This window comes from Monodon monoceros, unplaced genomic scaffold (assembly GCF_005190385.1).
Source record: "Monodon monoceros isolate NGI ecotype Baffin Bay Population unplaced genomic scaffold, NGI_Narwhal_1 Super_Scaffold_12, whole genome shotgun sequence".
Taxonomy (NCBI): Eukaryota; Metazoa; Chordata; class Mammalia; order Artiodactyla; family Monodontidae; genus Monodon; species Monodon monoceros.
Window position 1 is genome coordinate 10,595,322 of NW_021703768.1, and position 20,484 is coordinate 10,615,805.

Sequence of the window (20,484 nt, forward strand, 5' to 3'; positions counted from 1 at the left end):
CCACGTACCGCAAAAAAAAAAAAAAAAAAAAAAAAAAAAAAAGATGAGGATGAAGAAGAAGAAGAAGATGATGAAGAAGATGAGGATGAGGACATCAATACCAGCTCACCTTTCCTGGGTGCTAAGTTCCAGGAACTGTCCTGAGCAGTTTACATCTATTAACCCCTGGAATCTTAACAAGATCCCAATAAACGTGCCGTTATCCCCCTTTACGACGACAGAGCTGAAGGTCCCAATGACTGAGACCACACACACTGATGCCTGGTGCAAGCAAGGCATTCTGGCTTCAGAGTGTGTGTTCTTTCCACGCTTCATTATTTGTTCTCTAAAATTTTAATATCTACAGATTTGAGTACCTAATGAGATAATGGATGTGAAAGTGCTTGGAAAAATATAAACTGCTACACAAATGTCGGTTATTAGTATTATTATCTAATTATCTAATTACTGAGCCACATGATCTGAGAATAAAATGCTGATTGGAATTTGTCCTGAAAACCTTATTATAGTACTGTCCCATATATCAGTGTTTTCTTTCAACAGCCTGTGAGCTTTCATTCTGCAAAGGAGACATACAAGGCATAGATCATTAAAATGGCTTGAAATTCAAACCAAACCAAATAAAACCTAGTGTCAGAGCCAAGAGATGGGGAAGAGAAAGTTCTCTCTTAGCCTGAAATTCCCATCTTTATCAACCTCAAAACATTCTCAAACTTCAAGTGCTGTTTAACTGTTACCTCCTCCATGCAGCCTGCCCTGATGCCTGATTGCCCTGAGGAAATTAACCCCACCCCCATCATGCTACCTTAACAGTCTGCATAGACCAGACTCTGAGAAATTTCAACAGAGATATGTGTACAGTATTATACAGAAGTAGAGTAATAGGATAAAAACAGGGAGTCTGAACATTCATGTGAAAGCAGCAGGACTCTGGGATTGGATACTTGGAGACACTAGAGGCCAGGGATTTCCTGGAGTGCAGAGAAAGGAAACCGGTAATAATGGAGGAAACATGAACTGCGGTAGTGGCCATGGTAGGAAGGAAGAGAAAGTGCACATTTAAGAGGCATCCTTTTTAAAAAGCTCATCGGTATTTGGGGACTAAGTAGAAGGGAAGGACAGCTGAAATGACTGGCCACTCTTCAGCTGATCTCTAGCAGGATCTCGCTGACACTGCACTGGGTGCTGGGGAGATTCCCACAGTGCAGAGTAAGTCCTTTTAGAAAGCCGAGCAGACAAGACAGAACTCTTAGTGTCAGGTGCACGCCTTCTGTTTCTACAAGTTTTAAGGTGATTTATTGGCAGTTGCTAATTCTGGTCTGCTTCAGTTGAACATCTGTCCCAGAACTCAGCAAATATTCACTAAAGGAGTGTGAAAAAAGCAAAAACTCCCCTCACATGTCATTCCCAGGGAAGGATTAGCAAGAGACATATGTTGGGAACCCCGTTTTTTTGGGGAAGGACAGGCTTAATCTTAAAATTAAAGAGTTGTTGGAGATGGTGGGAGTTCACATAGTTAGAAAGGGAGTCTGGGCTTGATTTTAATACTGGCTCTAACAGACCTGACTCTCTTTCTAGATCTTAAAAAATTTCCAAGATCAAAGTTTGGTTATATGTTAGTGAAATTTTAGGACAGAGATGTAATTTTCCAAGTCATCAGTGGTGGAAGCTGAAGCCACAAGAACAAGACAAGGTCTCTACGTGGTAACTAAGATATCAATTTAATTCCGAGGGATTATTTTACCATCAAAAGAGTTATTGACAAGAATGCACTGAAATAAAGAGCTATGAGACCTAGGCAATGTCTCGTATAGGCGCTCAGTGAATGTTTTGTTAGATTGCTAATTCAGGATAATCAGGAATAATAAACACACAAGTTGAGACAGACAAATTCAGGACCGAATAACTGACAAAGGCAGCTTTGTTTAGGTTTCCGTCTGTCAGGAAGTTTAGAAACATTCTTTACTTACTCTTAGGTTAAACTGACTCTTTCAAAATAACATAAAATCTCATCTTTACGTAGACCATGAAAAATAAAGCCAAGAAGATTCACACACGTCGATAACCGTCAGAGAATCTGCATTCATTTCCACCCTCTTGTTATCCAATCTTTGTGGAAGGCTAAGAATAATTTGAAGGTTACGTATTATTTTATTTTAAATGAGAATAAAATCTTAGAGCAGCAACACATAAAAAGAAAGGGGAAATCTTTTAGTGGAAAATGTTGAGTAAGAAGAAAGGAAATAGCTAGTGGAAATTATGTATATATATGTGTGTGTATATACATACACACAGAAAAGGGCTATTATAAATTCGAAAATCAATGAGAAACACTGTCAATTATTTGTAAGGTGATTGAACTGATTTAAATCAAGCTTAAAGCACTTTAGTCCTATCTAACTGCAAGTTAACTCTACACCGTACAAGTGCTGACTTTTGCTTAAACTGCAGTGTTAATCAGCTTCGTTCACAGCCGCAGTTTCCTCTTTATGGGCTTTGGATGAACTTCTGCCAATTTACAAACCCACTTGGAATAACAGGTAGTTAGTAGTGATAAACTAGTTGTTTTCTCCTGATCTTCACTAGTCACTTGAAAAGATCACAGGAAGGAGTTTCACTAACCTAAAATCTACCATCCCTAAAATTAACTGGGGGCAAAAGCTCGAGCGACCCACTTATGTAAGAAAGCTCAGGGCTGATGTGGTTGTTCTATAGGCAGACGTGTTCCTAAACTTGATTTCTAAGTCTCTTTCTTCAGAATATCAGTTTCATCTGGTCAGCTCCTTTCAATGTATAATGCTTTACTAAAAGTGAGAACTTTAATGGTCCCAAGAATACAGAAGTACTCATTTAGTTTTTAAACTGGTTTAGATTCAATCAATGCTACTGGCCTAGCTAGTCCGCTCTTTCAAGTTCGACTACTGTATGTGAAATAACCAAAGATGGGTAAAGCTTTCACACTAAATACAATAACTCAGTTTCTTTACATCTGTATACAATGGAGGGAAATGAGCAAAATGACATTTATCACAAAAAATAAACTTCAAATATAAAACTTTGGTTTAAAATGTACAGCTCAAGAATTTTACTCGGCATGGGATTTTTACATAATGTTATAATCATAGAATGGTACTTATTTATTTATTTATTTATTTTGCGTTATGTGGGCCTCTAACCGCTGCGGCCTCCCCTGCTGCGGAGCACAGGTCCCGGACGCGCAGGCCCAGGGGCCATGGCTCACGGGCCCACCTGCTCCGCGGCATGTGGGATCCTCCCGGACCGGGTCACGAACCCGCGTCCCCTGCATCAGCAGGCAGACTCCCAACCACCGCGCCACCAGGGAAGCCCCATAGAATGGTATTTTTATAGCTTGCTCTAGTTCCCAACTATTTCCTTGAACAGTTTTGTCTTTGGATTATTTACCATTTAAAAAAATTAATGTAGCACAAAATGAGGAAAAGCATTACATATATTTCTTTATAAATTAACAGTCAAAAGATAATAGATTTCTATTTCTCACTATCAATAACTGTGAAAAGAAATAGAAAACCAATACAAATCAGTTTAGGAGAAAACAAAATTTAAAAGCCAAATTCTGAAAACATTACAATGTATTTATGGAATTACACTAGCTTAAAGAACCAGTTTTTGATTTGCTGCAAATCACAGACTTTTCCCTAGATGCCTGCATGGTTTGCTCACACATTTATTCAGGTCCCTGATCAAGTATCTTCTCACAAAGGATGATTTCCTGGCCCTTTGATCATCCTCTCAAAACTAGAGTAGTTTTGGGACTTCGCTGGCGGTCCAGTGGTTAAGATGGCGCTTCCACTGCAGGGGGTACGGGTTCAATCCCTGGTCGGGGAACTAAGACCCCACATGCCCCAAAGAGCTTTTATTTACCATATGAGTGACATAGAATACTATTTACGATACTAAAACTGGGAAGTGTTTAAAAGAGAAGGCTGCATCACACACTTTCCATGAGCCGTCAGAGCAATGATGCTATCAAGTGCCACGTAGCACCTGGGAAGCTTCACTGAACACTCATCATGTGTGACTCTCATTCTTTTTTTGTCGTTGTTTATTTTATTGAAGTATAGTTGATGTACAATGTTGTGTTAATTTCTGCTGTACAGCAAAGTGATTCATTTATACATATATATACATTCTTTTTCATATTCTTTTCCATTATGGTTTATCACAGGATAATGAATACAGTTCCCTGTGCTCTACAGTAGGACCCTGTTGTTTATCCATCCTATATATAATAGTTTGCATCTGCTAACCCCAAACTCTCACTCCATCCCTCTCCCACTGGGCCCCGCCCTTGGTAACCACAAGTCTGTTCTCTATGTGACTCTCATTCTCCCTCTCGCTCTCATTGTGTGAAAATGAGCACGGAAAGGCAACGAGCATCATGGGATTACTGTGAAAATGGGTGCCTTTGCAGCCCTCCTTGAAAAGTTCTCAAGGACCCCCAGGAATCCCAAGTGCACTCTGGGAAACACTGTCCTACTCTATCCCCCACTGGCTTTGTCATTGCTGGAGGCAACTACCTACCTGACTTTACAGTATTTAGAGTGCTTGATTTCAGCCTTTTTTGCCTAGAATGTAAATGCCACAAGGGCAGAGGCTCTCTGTGCTACAGTTAATAAGTGCTTAATACAGACGTTTAAAACAAGAATGTAACACTTACCTGTGCCTATAGTGATACAATAAAAAGCCAGTATGTTAAGATTTGATTTTATCAATTGCTGTTGAAGTGACTTAGTGTTTGATCAGTGGCAGTTTTAATGTTTTAACTTCTGGGGGAATCCTATATGACATCTCCATAAGGTATTACCAGGAGACCCCTCCCTCCACTGTGCCCCGGGGAAAAGTCTGCTTAATCTGACTTTCTCACCAGAGCTTTCTGCCTCTTTACTTTTCCTCACTGCCACCAGCTTTCATCTGACCCTCATGTTTGTGTGTTGTGCACCTAGAGTGCCTTGACAATTTCAAAACCCAATTATATTTTCATTAAAAATTTCCCCATGGGCTTCCCTGGTGGCGCAGCGGTTGAGAGTCCGCCTGCCGATGCAGGGGACACGGGTTCGTGCCCCGGTCCGGGAAGATCCCACGTGCCGCAGAGCGGCTGGACCCGTGAGCCATGACCACTGAGTCTGCGTGTCCGGAGCCTGTGCTCCGCAACGGGAGAGGCCACAGCAGCGAGAGGCCCGCGTACCGCAAAAAAAAAAAAAAATTTCCCCAGGCTCTAAACTCTGTGCTTGATTCTAGGAGACCTGGATTACACAGATGAGAATGATGTTTTTAGTGAGAAATTTGCATTGTTTTCTCTTGCTTAGGGAATGTATAAGAAGCACTTGGTATTTTACATCTTTGCACATCAGTGGTGGAAGCTGAAGCCACAAGAACAAGACAAGCTCTCAATTCCGAGGTCTGCCTCTGAGCTGGTGACCTCTTTGGAGAAGGTATAGCATGCTTCTTAAATGTCTATGTGAAAGAAGGAAATTTAAGAGAAAGAAGTGAACATTAGCTGAAAAACAGGTGGAGAGAAAATCTGGAGGGAAAGATAATGATAGCTCCCTGGAGGATATCACTACAGCCTGTGGGCTACCTGGGTGATTTCCCTCACCTTTTGCTCACACCTTCCACTGCTAACTTCCCATTGGCTCTATAATGCCAAAGGTAGTGGAGGAGGTGGGTGTGAGAGAAGTTGGAAAGGAAACAAAAGGACACATGTAGCATCAGACGACTTCAGGCTTGAACCATAACAAACTTCTGCAGAGGAGACTCTCGTGTTTGTATTTCAAAAATTTGGACCAAAGGGCATATGATGAAGTAATTTCACAAGAAATGAACAATTCAAGGATGTACTCAACTAACTTGAATACATGCATGTCCAGGAAAGGACTTGGGGTCTCCAGAGCCCAGGTGACAGTCGTCAACCACTGGTGGAGTGAGGGGAACAGTAGGACTTGAATCCAGGTCTTATGGTTCCAAGGGCAGGATGGGCTACCTTGAACCCCTACCCAGAGGCTCTCCACCCCATCGGGTCTAACTGAGGACCTGGTTTCCACCATAACAGGTTATCAATATTGTGAGCCACATTATGTATATATTTATTATTTTGATTATTCTAATTGCTATAAAAATCTTATACTCTTAAACCATTTCTGAATCCTTTGTTGCCATGCTTGCCCGGAGTTATGAAAATATTCACTTCACAAGGATGTCTCTTACCTTTGTTATTATTACATAAGAATATATGGGATAACATTTTATAGCATTTTAATAACCTGATCTCTCAACAATTTTCTCACCACATAGAATTAAGTATATTCACAGTAATTAAATGAAAATGACAGACTGTAAATCAAGAGTAAGTAATATATTCCCTTCTGTCAAACTACATATGATTATTCTATTTGGATTTTACCTGCTCAGAATGGTAACTTACATGACTGATTCTTGATTTCTTGAATATATTCTGATTTGAGAACTCAATAAGATAACACTGCTTTCTTTGCCATAATACTCAGAATATCTTAAGTTCCTAAGATTTCCTTCCTACTGAATGCTGGGATTTTCTAGGATATGGTGGAATTTCAATTTGTCCAGCTGCTATAGAAAAATACTTGCTATTTCAAAATATAATAATTAAACAAATTAACAATCTCTATAAACATATAGGCCCTTTTCCCCCAAGTTGTCCATTCTCTTTCTGATTTCGACTGACAAATACTTTCATTAACTTTTGGCTGAGATATAATGACCCTTATTTCTGAGTTTGTATCTCCAAGGATGCATGGATTAAATATGGTACTTGGTCCATGGCAGTTTAGGTCAAGCTGTATATTATATGAGAAGCTAATGGCCCTGAGCTTCTGTCAATAACTTTTTTTTTTTCCCAGTAAAGCAGCAGCAATTCTGGTGACTCCATGACACGTATTTATTAGAACTGCAATTACACAGCCGGCAGTCACAAAATAGTGGTGGGTGGCAGAGGTTGTACACATGATTTACATACTGTTTACGATGGCACTTTGTAAAAAATGCGAAGTGTTGGAAAACACTGATAACTGTAGGACGCTACAGTCTGTATACTAGAGCAGTTATTGCTTGCCTTAGGGTCAAGAAGATGGGTTTACTAAGATTCAAATTTTACTTTAATCAGATCTTGGAAAGAAAGATAACAAAAGCTTTTAAACAACAAATTCCGTACTATGTGCTTAGGGGCTGAGACTGGTTGCCATTGTAGTAATGTTTCAAGCTGGTTTTAGACTGTATTTCGTGTTGTTTGAGTCTCTTTCGGGTTAGGACTAAGACACTGGCTCTCAAGGGCAGCGTGCCAGGTCCAATTTAGCATCAGCTATTTCATGTCTGTTCTAGCTAATGAGTCTATTGATTGAATCATCACACAAACAAGGGACGAGCAGAATCTCATAGGCCTGTGCTAATTATATGAAACGTGTCAAACAGCCATTACATATTATATGCGTTATGTTTATATAAATATAAACACGTATATTGTTCTAGTATTGAGTAGAAGGTTGTGCTGATTATTCTCTTTGTTCCACATATTCATTCTCCACCCTTCTCCCCACAGAGACTGTATCACAAGGGTCACTTGGCACTTGGTTTGTGATTGGACTTGGCCAGCGAGAGGCACGAGAAGGGCATCAGAGGTTAGAGGAGAGAGAGGCCAGGATATTTATTTCTCTGCTCCCGCCAGCCTTGCGTCTTGACTCTGCTGGCACTAGTCCCTCGATTTTTCCTTCGGGACTAAGGGTAGCAAGGGTTTCCATCGGTTGCTACCCCCTGAGTACTTCTGCAGGCATTGATTGCTCCCTGAATCTTGCTCAGTTCTTTGTAAATCGTCCCCTAATTAAATTCTCTTCAGTTAAACTTTCTTTGAGTAGACTCTATTTCCCATCTGGACCCTGATGCAAATACAAACAGCAATTAGGATTTTTTTTTTTTTTTTTGGTGCGGTACGGTACGCAGGCCTCTCACTGTTGTGGCCTCTCACGTTGTGGAGCACAGGCTCTGGACGCGCAGGCTCAGCGGCCATGGCTCACGGGCCTAGCCGCTCCGCGGCATGTGGGATCTTCCTGGACCGGGGCACGAACCCGCATCCCCTGCATCGGCAGGCGGTCTCTCAACCACTGCGCCACCAGGGAAGCCCAGGATTTTTAATTTATGATAGTCTCAGTACTTAAAATTAGCAATAATTGATCCCCCAAATGATAGCTGTCTACTCAATATTTTTAAATTAACTTCCTAAACTTTATTCAATTCGTTCAGTCTCAAACTGACTCTGAAAATGTTAAGAACAAACATTTCATAAGAACATAAATATTCCACATTTCACTGTGGTTCAGATATTTTGGTATAAAATTTTCAAGTGGCATTTTCATCACCTGTGTTTTTTGTCTGTTTGTTCGTTTTTTTATTTTGCTTTGTTTCTTTTCCTATCTTCAAACAAGGAAGCAGGGCCTTCCAAAAAGAATAATTAACTAAAATCCTAGGAGTCTTCAAAAAGATAATTCACTACCTAATAACATAAACTAAGTAATATTTCTGAAAACCAACTAATTCAGCAGTTAGCAAATACATTTCAAAAAAATCTTACTGGAGTATTTAAATTTCCCATAATAAAGATACATCTTTTGTAGATAGTGTTTGAAAACATTCTGCAGAAATACAAAAGTGAACACTAAAAGTTCTTTCTATTTCTCCTGGGTGTAGCAGAGTGTCTCAATTCAGAAATTCAGGATTATTAATTGACTTAAAGTTTTTTTTTAAAGTTCATATACTTATCCTTTCTATTATTTTATTTATTTATCTCTTTTACTATTCATTTATTTATTTCTTCTACTCTTTTTTTATATTACTTTATCTCTGAATTGCTTCTAGTATTTCCATCTTCCTAGCTTCTTTTGGTTTATTTAACTCTTTTTATGGTGTCCCAGTAATGAATACACATCTCTTTACTTTGTCTTTTATTTTTAATAATAAAATTCTGATTTCCTCTGAGTGCAGTTTTTTACCATACACTTATGTTTTCATTATAAAATGTTGCTATTCTATTTGCTTTGTAAATAGCATGTAATTTTCTTTTTGCTTCCGTTTTGATTCACAGTAGCCAAAAGTATGTCTCTTAATTTTAATGTGATTATATGTTTGCTTAGCATTTTATTATTTACTTTTAATTTTACTGAATTATCATCAAAGAACGTGGCCTTCCTATGCTTTTTAATTTTTAGGATTGTCTTTACAGTCCATCAGCTGATCAATTTTTATAAATTTTCCTTGGACATATATAACAAGTGTTTATTATTGTTCAAAAAATGTTTTTAATTTATTTAATGCATTGATTTGTTAATTACTTATTCCAACTTTCTGTGGCTTTTTCTTTTAGGATTCAGTCTGATTCTGAATACTAAAAGAAAAAGTGTTCACAATATTTTTCATCACCTTCTTACATTTTTAATAATTTTTAATATTCAGGTGCTATTTTGTTTGGCACATACATATTCACCAGATTTTACCACATAATTATAAATTAAGATATTTTTACTGGATAATTCCTTTTTGACCCTGCTTAGTGCTTCTGCATTAAAGTCCACGTCACCTTACATTATTCTTCCCAATCCCACTCCTTGTGTTCATTGTATTTGCTGTCACTACTTTGTCTATTCCTTTAATTTCAATATTTATTTCATTAATATAAGTGTGTATATTAAACATAACATCACTATTTTATTTTCATTTACTGCAAATTTGAATTTTCATTCTTTTCAGAGAATTTAGTGCTTACATATAGTGCTAGATTGATATACTTGATTTATCACTTCTATTTTAATTTGCTTCTTAATTTACTCTTTTCTTCCTTCTTTTTTTCTGTACTTTCTATGAATAAAAGGTTATCTCCCTCCTAAAATCATAATAAAATATATTTCTCTATTATTCTATAAAAAATAAGATAGCCAATATCATCCTCCCGAGACACATTATTTTATCTCTGCTTTCCTTACTCTATAATAAAATGAGTACATGTGCCTCAAATATTAATTAAATATAGTTCTAACTACAACTACCCCTACAAAAGAAATATATTTATAGACTTTGAGAAAAAAGAGGTAGCAATCTTACATTTTAAAATATAAAACACAGAGAACAAGTATAATACAAATCATGCATCTTACTTTAGGAGTTTTATTAAGGGGATGCATATGGTTAAAATAAATCTGGATATTCATGATGATGTTACCCTAAGAGTCGTGGTATTATAAAGATCATAGAGCAATGAACTAATATATAAATTGAATGGTTTTGAGATCACTATGCTATCTTACTCTTATATCTTTCTTTTATATAGCAAACCTTGATGGGTATTCAAGGAAATTTTACTTTTTTAAATTAAGGAATAAAATGCTCCACTGATTTCTCATGTAGAAATTATCAGGGTAAGGTACACTTTAATGATTTAATTTTTAGCTTTTTGTGGGATTTTATTAAAATAGGTCAAGAGAATTTTATAATTTATTAAAATGAGGCTCATTTCAATTCATAGAACTTTAATTTCAAAGCCTCAGCTACTCTGGTTGAAAAATATATAACTAAGTAAAAGAAAGAAATCTTTAAATATTCTATTGAGATTAATATAGCTATGCAAGATAGCTAAACATAGAAATAGAAGGAGTTATTGCATAGTACTATAGCATGGTACTAAATAGTACTGCATATGTTACATCATTTTTTTTTCTATTTTGTTATATAATTGCTCTACCATTTAAGATCTCTACCAACAATAATCTGTATGAGTAAAGCATTGATAGTTAACTTTAAAGCAGACACTGTGTTGATTAAACAACTAAATGATGAATTCGTACAATGTGCTACTCTAGATGCCAAAAAGGATATCAGAGAATTGGTGAGGATCACCAATATGTCAATAATTGGTGAGAAATCTAGATGATAATTACTGACTTAAGAGAGTTTCTAATCAAATGTGAATTAGTGTGGGGTAATGTCGGAAGGAAGTAGGTGAGAGAGGAGTGAGATGGATAAAACAAGTATAAACACATCTTGAAGTCCTATTAGATATGACTCATGATATAAATTATAATAATATTATAATATTAATGACATAATGCTCTTATATTTTAATTGTCTTCAAGCTTAACTGTCATTTGACTTACTTTCACTTGTTGAATAGTCTTGTGGGTCAAGTATTCCTGATTCCTGCAGTGATCTAATACAGGAGTCCACCAATTCAAGGCCTGTTGTGAGCTCATCTTCGATATCTTTTTGACCATCTGAAATATAATATTTTAAAGACATGAACAAATACATGGTAATGTCAATATTAAAGCTTAAGACTATCATTTAATAATAAAAACTATCCTAACCAAAGATATTATCTTTTTGAAATGCTCATTAGATATCACATTGTAACCCTTGGTCAACCACCATTAAAAACCAAGGCCAGCCAAGTCCATGTATCCATGAAGAACATAAAGTTCCTAGGGAATTGGGAGAACTTAACTCCCACGAAATCTTGAGCTATCAGAACAGCTTCATCTAATTTTAGTGTCATGTGTTGTCATATTCATTTTCATAAGTCTCTTCCTAAAGTTCACAAGAAAATCAACAGAGATATATGCAGCAGTAAGTATAAATGCTCATCAAGAAGCTGTACTTTCAATCTAAATGTCCATCAACAGAAGAATGGATAAAGAAGATGTGGTGCGTAGATATATACAATGGAATATTACTTAGCCATAAAAAAGAGTGAAATAATGCCATTTGCAGCAACATGGATGGACCTAGAGATGATCATGCTAAGTGAAGTAAGTCAAAGAGAGAAAGGCAAATACCATATGATATCACTTGTGTGTGAAACCTAAAATATGATACAAGTGAATTTATTTGCAAAATAGAAAACAGACTCACAGACACAGAAAACAAACTTATGGTTGCCAAAGGGGAAACGGGGTAAGGGATGGATAAATTAGGAGTTTGGGATTAGCAGATACAAACTACTTTATGTAAAATAGATAAACAACAAGGACCTACTGTATAGCACAGGGAACTATATCGAATATCTTGTAATAAACCATAATGGAAAGGAATATGAAAAAGAATATATATATATATGTGTGTGTCTGTGTGTGAATCACTTTGCTGTACACCAGGAACTAACACAAAACTGTAAATCAACTATACTTCAATAAAAAAAAGAAGCTGTACTTTACCTTGTGATTGCCAGTGAAACTGCTCTTCTGCTGAACTATAAAAGAGAGAATACATAGGTATAATGAATCGGTTAGAAACAAAAGAACTCTAGACTATAAGACACAAAGGCACATGAGGGTAGTAATGGTGGCTCCATGGAACTCCCTTTAATTTCTGACTGAGAAAAGGGATCCCATTTTAACACGATCTTAGCTTTAATATGTTTGATGTATACCTCTTTTGAATCACAGGTATTAGCATGTTATAAATGGACGTCGTTCAGTAATTTTCAGAAGAACAGCTCACTTTTTACAAATCCCAACATATCATACTTATTCCTTACAATAATTTCTACATACATACAGTTCTATTCAACTTTAGTCATTTTAAAATACAAATCTGAATAGTTTCATGTAGACTTTGTAAGGTATTCTAACAAAGAAATAACTTTCTCTATTTTCATTATAAAGAGATAAAATAAATCTATACCTTCTTCTAGACATATCATATAAGGAGTTCCTTTCAGCTGTTTATTATATTTTAAATTAAGTAATATAAAAGTTTTAACACTTTACACCAATTGAATATACAGTTCCCAAATTCTCACTTTATAAGTACATCTTATAAAATGACCCAGGTAGAAAGGGTTGCTCATCTAAATGATATTCCAAAGATACTGTGCAGATTGTAATGATGTAGGCACATAAATTTATTCTGAATGATCTATTAAAATACATAAATAAATTTAAAATTTCTAAATATGAACAGCTCTTTCATTATATATGCAAATAGTTCCAACATACCCTTTTTTAATATGTCAATAATTTGTGAGAAATCTAGAGGCCAATTACACACAGGTATCATTTTGAGAATGACTTTCTACCCTTATTTCACTAGATCTTTTACTCTGATCAAGCAGCTTCTATGAATAGCTCATCAGTTTCATAACAGCAAGCAGGTTTTAGAACTTTAATCTGTACCTTAGAGATGGCTTCTGAATACATTGGCTGGGGGAAAAGGAAATTCTGGTATAAATCATCATTCAGAATAGCCATGATTGATATACATGAATATAAGAGTAGTCCCTTAAGAGACATATGACTTTTTTAGGCTATCTTTCTTCTCAGCCAATCCATTTTAGAAAAGTGGAAAATGGTTTTGCAATGATGAGAGCTATAGACAATTGATACATGAAATGATAACATTACAAATTCAGTCCAATGCAACTTCTTGCTTCAAAAAGATATAGCATGATAAAGTAGTAAGGTCTACCTGCAAAGTTTAACACTTAAAACAGAAATGTAATCCTATAATTAATATTTTAAAAATTACAAAGCATGTTCACTTAGTAAGTGGCATTTAATATAGGGGTGGAAAATGCTTTCATAATTGTAGTGAGTTGAATGGTGCCCTTCCCCCGCAAAAGATATGTCCACACCAAATCCCTAGAAATTGTGAATGGTTACTTATTGGAAAAGGGTTTTCACAGATGTAATTAAGTTAAAGATCTTCAGATAAGATCATCCTAAATCCAATGGCAAGTGTCCTTAAAAAAGATCCTTAGAGGAGAAAGATGCAGAGGAGAAGGGCAGAGGCAGAGGAAGAGACTGGAGTTATGCATCTTTAAGCCAAGGAATGTCTGGAGCCAGCAGAACCTGGAAGAGTTAAGAAAAACTCCTCCCCTTTAGCCTTCCTAGGGAACATAGCCCTGTCGACAGAACTTGATTCTGAACTTCTGGACTCCCAAACTGTGAGATGATAAATGTCTTTTATTTTAAGCCACTCAGTTGTAGTAATTTGTTATGGCAGCCCAAGGAAGCCAATACAGTATTCTTCTGATACAGTAAAAATATTCTCATGCTATATCCTTCAAGATTTACTACTATCTCTATGCTACTACATTCCTTTTACCAGTTTAGTCCTTTGCTGAGTACTTACTGTACACCAAGGCTCTGCTAATTCACAACAATCATTAACATCTTTTGGTGGATGGGGAATAACTGGCTTATTGATGTTAAATAACTTGACCACACACATCATAAGGAACTCAGCAGGGATTTAAACTAATCTGTCCAACTCCAAAAGTCATAGAACAGAGCTGGAATAATCAGGCTCCCTGTCTTCAGACTATACTACAAAGCTCTAGTAATCAAAAGAGTATGGTACTGGCGCAAAAACACACATATAGATCAATGGAATAGAATAAAGAGTCCAGAAATAAACCCATACACTTTTGGTCAATTAGTCTATGACAAAGGAGGCAAGAATATACAATGGAGAGAAGACAGTCTCTTCAATAAGTGGTGCTGGAAAAACTGGACAGCTACACATAAAAGAATGAAATTAGAACATTCTCTATCATCATATACAAAGATAAACTCAAACTGGAGTAAGACCAGATACTATAAAACCCATAGAGGAAAACGTAGGCAGAACACTCTTTGACATAAATCTCAGCAATATTTTTTTTATTGGATCCATATCCTAAAGCAAAGGAAACAAAAGTAAAAATAAACTAATGGGACCTCATTAAACTTAAAAGCTTTTCCACAAGAAAGAAAACCATCGACAAAATGACAACACAACCTACTGAATGGGAGAAGGTATTTGCAAATGATATGACCAAAAAGGGCTTAATTCCAAAATATACAAATAGCTCATACAACTCGATATCAAAAAAATAAACAACCCAATTAAAAAATGGGCAAAAGAACTGAATAGACATTTTTTTCAAAGAGGAAATGCAGATGGCCACCAGGCACACGAAAAGATGCTCAATATTGCTAGTCATCAGGGAAATGCAAATCAAAACCGCAATGAGATATCACCTCACACCTGTCAGAATGGCTATCATCAAAAAGAACACTAATAATAGATGTTGGCAAGGATGTGGAAAAAAGGGAATCCTTGTACACTGTTGGTGGGAATGTAAATTGCTGCAGTCACTGTGGAAAACAGTATGGAGGTTTCTCAAAAAACTAGAAACAGAACTACATATGAGCCAGCAATTCCACTCCTGGGTATATATCCAAAAAAACACCCCACTATTTTGAAAAGATAGTGCACTCCAATGTTCATAGCAGCATTGTTTACAATTGCCAAGCTATGGAAGCAACTGAGGTGTCCATCAGCAGATGAATGGATAAAGAAGATATGATATATAATGGAATACTACTCAGCAATACAAAAGAAGGAAATTTTGCCATTTGCAGCAACATGGATGGACTTAGAGGGCATTATGCTAAATGAAATAAGTCAGACAGGGCTTCCCTGGTGGCGCAGTGGTTGAGAGTCTGCCTGCTGATGCAGGGGATGCAGGTTCGTGCCCTGGTCCGGGAAGATCCCACATGCCGCGGAGCGGCTGGGCCCGTGAGCCATGGCCTCTGAGCCTGCGCGTCCGGAGCCTGTGCTCCGCAGCGGGAGAGGCCACAACAGTGAGAGGCCCGCGTAACACAAAAAAAAAAAAAAAAAAAAAAAAGTCAGACAGAGAAAGACAAATACTGTAAAATATCACTTATAGGTGGAATCTAAAAACAAAAACAAAAAAACCCAACACACTAGAGAACAGGAAAAAAGCAGACTCACAGGTGTAGAGGACAAACTAGTGGTTACCAGTGGGGAGAGGGAAGAAGGGAGGGGTAAGAAAGGGGTAGAGGGAAAAAAGGGTTATTATAGAATTATATAAAATCATGTGTCTGAAACTTTTGAAAATTGTAAAGCACCACAGAATTTAAAGAATCCTCCATTCAATGAAAACAAAAAAAAAAGAAGTCATGGAGGGAAACACACTTGTTACTTCCCACTTGAAACAATAAGAATGCCCAAGTCACTGGAAGCTTCTCCCATGTCTCATCAAAGCCCTGTTCTCTTCTCCTTCCAGGCACATTGAAGAGCACACTTCCCTGCCCCCTTGCATGTAGATGGGGGCATGTGCCACCTCCTTCCCCAAGCACAGAAGGGCAGGTACGCGATCTCCATGCACTTCCTTGTTAAGTCCTGAGTTGAGGTGGGTCTCTGAGTAACCGTGCGAAGGGAAGATTTCCGCCAACCCAGAGAAGATACAACACAAGTGAGAAATAAACCACTGTTTTGCTGAAACTCTGAAGTTGGAGGGTTGTTTGTTTTGGTAGAATAAATGTAACACTGACTAATACAGAAATGTGCCATTATTTGAGTTCATAAGGCATTTTCTACTTCTCCATCTTTCATTTCCACAGCTTAGAGCTGGAAGACAATGTCCTGGGTCACCTAGCACAAATAAGGTGGTGCCACCACTTTCACGCATCCTTTGAGATTTATCCACTCATCCACCATAATGGGTGATTTTATATACAGAACTACACAACACACTGTTAAATAATATTTACTTTTTGTCTCTTTCAAAAAATGTTTCGATTTTATGTGCAACAGAAACAAGAAGGAACATTTTTTATTAAAATTGAAAAAATAACACTGACACTGAATATGAAACTATGTTCTCAAAGCATGAGCATCCTCCTTTTGAGTAGACAAAGAGCACTAATCACTTAAATGGTTTCCTGATTCCTTTAGCACAGTTAAAATGCATTAAAAGTATGACTGATCACAGAAAATAGAAGTCCCAAGAGAAACTGGGTTTAGATTTTATTTCCTCTAAGTGCACACTTTACTCTGTCTGTTAGGGGATTCTATACAACTGCATATTTTGTGCATTTGATTCTTTTTCTTTCTTTTTTTTTTTGCGGTACGCGGGCCTCTCACTCTTGTGGCCTCTCCCGTTGCGGAGCACAGGCTCCGGACGCGCAGGCTCAGCGGCCATGGCTCACAGGCCCAGCTGCTCCGCGGCATGTGGGATCTTCCCAGACCAGGGCACGAACCTGTGTCCCCTGCATCTGCAGGTGGACTCTCAACCACTGCGCCACCATTGAAGCCCTGATTCTTTTTCTTAAAGACTGCTCTAAGGTGGATGCTTTTATAAAAAGCAAACTCTTTATTCATTCAATAAACACAAATCATGCCTATGTCTCACACACTCTTATTTCAGGTGTTTAGGAATTACTTGTGGCTTTCTCCCAGTTATTCAATTTAATATAACATAAAAGTCACTTCTGAGGTTGTTGTAACTTCCATGCATGTTCAAATTCAGGAAATAAAGTTTGCTTTCACTACTGAGATTCTATTTCTTTAAATAGAAATAGTTTCTAAAGAATTAAAATTAATAAAAATGTAGATGTAATTTAGATTAGTCTATATTTAAACATAACTGTATAAGTTTCAGAACTCAGTTATTATGAGAAAATATATATATATTTATAACAAAAACTATCATAAGTAACATTTACCTTTTAAACATACACATAATATACACGTAAGACTGGTAGTGCTAGGAAAGAAATTTTTTTTTTTTAAGCAAAGAAAAGAAATTTATTGGAAGGATTTCTGGGACCTCACAAAACTGACAAGAAAGCTGAAACACCAACCATGAAAAGTGTGCAAGAGTGAAGAGGTCAGGCAGCTGAAAGCACAGCCGAGGTCAGGCCCCAGGAGCAGTATGAATGGGAAACCACTTGGTTCTGCTGCTACCACGCTAAAAATCTCCAACTGTTTCAGGTTCTTTGTGTCACCAGGTCAAGCCTGAAGTCCCATGTGGAGGCATCCAGCTGACTAAATTTAAAACATCCCCACAGGGGCTTCCCTGGTGGTGCAGTGGCTGAGAGTCCGCCTGCCGATGCAGGGGACGCGGGTTCCTGCCCCGGTCCGGGAAGATCCCACATGCCGTGGAGAGGCTGGGCCCGTGAGCCATGGCCGCTGAGCCTGCGTGTCCGGAGCCTGTGCTCCGCAACGGGAGAGGCCACAAGAGTGAGAGGCCCGTGTACCGCAAAAACAAAAACAAAAACATCCCCACAGCTAGGGAGAAGGAAAGAGAAGACATTCTCTTTACAGCCTTTTTTTTTTTTTTTAATGGGAAGTAGAATCCTGCCACTCACTTAATTTGTGACTTATTTCAAGTAGCAGAAGTGCTCATATGCCAGGTAACCCTCCTCCATTTTGGAATAGTAGACCAATTTCCACTTGGTAATCAGGATCAATTATGCCAGCTAACACCATAATTCCCTCCTTTGCCTGTTGTTCCAGAGGCATGAGGAATCTGAAGTTCTTGAGTGGCAGCTTTCACTTCCAGTTCAGTGGAATCATGGTTATATTAGCAGGTGGAAACTTTCTTCCTTCTAGAATTAAAACCTGAGAAAATAGAGAGTAAACCACATGGGAGCCTCCAGAAAAGGAAGATTCCATGCTGCTATTTAAGAAAAAAATATCCTGGATAAAAGTTGTCAGTGCGGGACGAAGTGAGAGAGTGGCGTGGACATATATACACTACCAAATGTAAAATGGATGGCTAGTGGGAAGCAGCTGCATAGCACAGGGAGATCAGCTCGGTGCTTTGAGACCACCTAGAGGGGTGGGATAGGGAGGGTGGGAGGGAGACACAAGAGGGAGGGGATATGGGACACATGTATACATGTGGCTGATTCACTTGGTTGTGCAGCAGAGACAGCATTGTGGGGCAATTACACTCCGATAAAGATGTTAAAAAAAAAAAGTCAGCAGCGCCTCTCCTCAGATGTCAGGGTACAGACAGGAAACACTCTTTTCCTGCAGATGTGGCCACACCGCAGGCACTTGTCCCAAAGCCACTGTGGTGCCCAGGAACGAATTTTTAAAACAATGTATCACAAGCAAAAATCCTAGTAGCTAATGCATAGATAGCTCTCACATTACAACAGGCAATATTCTAACTGGTTTATAGTTAATCTTCATGACAAAACTTTTGAGAGAGGTGATATTTTCCCGTTTTATTGATAATGAAACTAAGGTAAGGTTAAAAAGTGCTTAAGGTAGTTGCTGGAGATCCCACAGCCAGCAAATAATTAAGCCAGGATTGTGACCCTGGCCATCTGGTTCTAGAGGCCACATTCCGAACTAATATTCTATTCACACACTTGGCACAAAAATTGAACTCCTATGCAATTAAAAACGAAAACATAAACATAAACACCAGAAACCAAGTTGAAAAAACAAGCCACATCCTGAGAGAAGATATTTGCAATGCATACAGCTTACAAAGGTTAGTTTCCAGAACAAATAAATAACTCCTACAAATCAATGAAATAGAGATTAAATGATCAGATAGAAGAGAGGTCAACAAATATATGTAAAGCAGCTGCAGAGCAGAAAAATCAGGAATTTATGGTCACCAAGCACATTAAAAGATACTCAACCCTATTAGGAATTGAAAGAATAGAAATAGAAAGATACCTCTTTATACTTCATAGGCTGTAAAACAATTAGAAAGTCTGACTGTACTAAGTGTTGAAGAGGAGATGAGGAAATATGAACTCTCATACATTGTATGTGGGAGAGTAAATTAGTGAAACACTTGGGTGAGCTATCAGTCAATACCTGATAATGTTTTATGAGCAAATGCCCAATCATCCAGCAATTCTGCTTCTTGGTAGAGCCTTGAGAAAAACCTGTGCACCTGTGCCCAGGAGACTTGTACAAGACTGTTCATGCCTCTATGTTGGCAGTAGCAAAACAAGAGAAATGACCTAAGTTATCAGCAATAGGAGAATGGATAAATATAATAACATGATTCCAAATCATATATGACATAATATGCAATAAACACTATTTGGCAAGTAAAACAAATTAGCCAGATATACAATGTATCAACATGGGTCAGGCTCAAAAGCAAAATAAGAGTGGAAAATGTAAATTGCACATAGGACGTGTACTGCAGGACTCCAATTATGAAAATATTTAAAATACTGACTAAATAATATTGTGTATAAATACAAACACACACACACATATATGTGTGTGAGACAGAGATCAAACAAACATGGATTAAAATGATACACCCAGGGCTTCCGTGGTGGCGCAGTGGTTGAGAGTCCGCCTGCTGATGCAGGGGACACAGGTTCGTGCCCCGGTCTGGGAAGATCCCACATGCCGCGGAGTGGCTGGGCCCGTGAGCCATGGCCTCTGAGCCTGCGCGTCCGGAGCCTGTGCTCCGCAACGGAGAGGCCACAACAGTGAGAGGCCCGCGTACGGCAAAAAAAAAAAAATACATCCAAATTCATGATGGTGGTGGCCTCTGGGGGAGAAATAAGTCTAAGGAGGGGCAAAAAGGGAATTTCACTTTTATCTCTATGTTTTTATGCTATGAAAAATGAGGGAAAATGTTAACACTACTTT

The 20,484-nt window shown here is 37.8% G+C and overlaps 1 protein-coding gene across 3 annotated transcripts in view; it reads right to left on the reverse strand.

Moving 5' to 3' along the window:
- Window positions 1–20,484, reverse strand: part of CTNND2 (catenin delta 2) — a 778,687-nt gene that overhangs the window by 424,638 nt on the left and 333,565 nt on the right. For 2 of the 3 annotated variants that reach the window (XM_029218322.1, XM_029218323.1), the window contains exons 3-4: window positions 12,267–12,301; window positions 11,211–11,327 (exon numbers count right to left, since the gene is read on the reverse strand). In XM_029218322.1, coding sequence (XP_029074155.1) covers window positions 11,211–11,327; window positions 12,267–12,301 — 152 coding nt within the window. Of the gene's footprint in view, window positions 1–11,210; window positions 11,328–12,266; window positions 12,322–20,484 lie in introns of those variants that run through there. The other variant, XM_029218324.1, reaches the window with a different exon arrangement.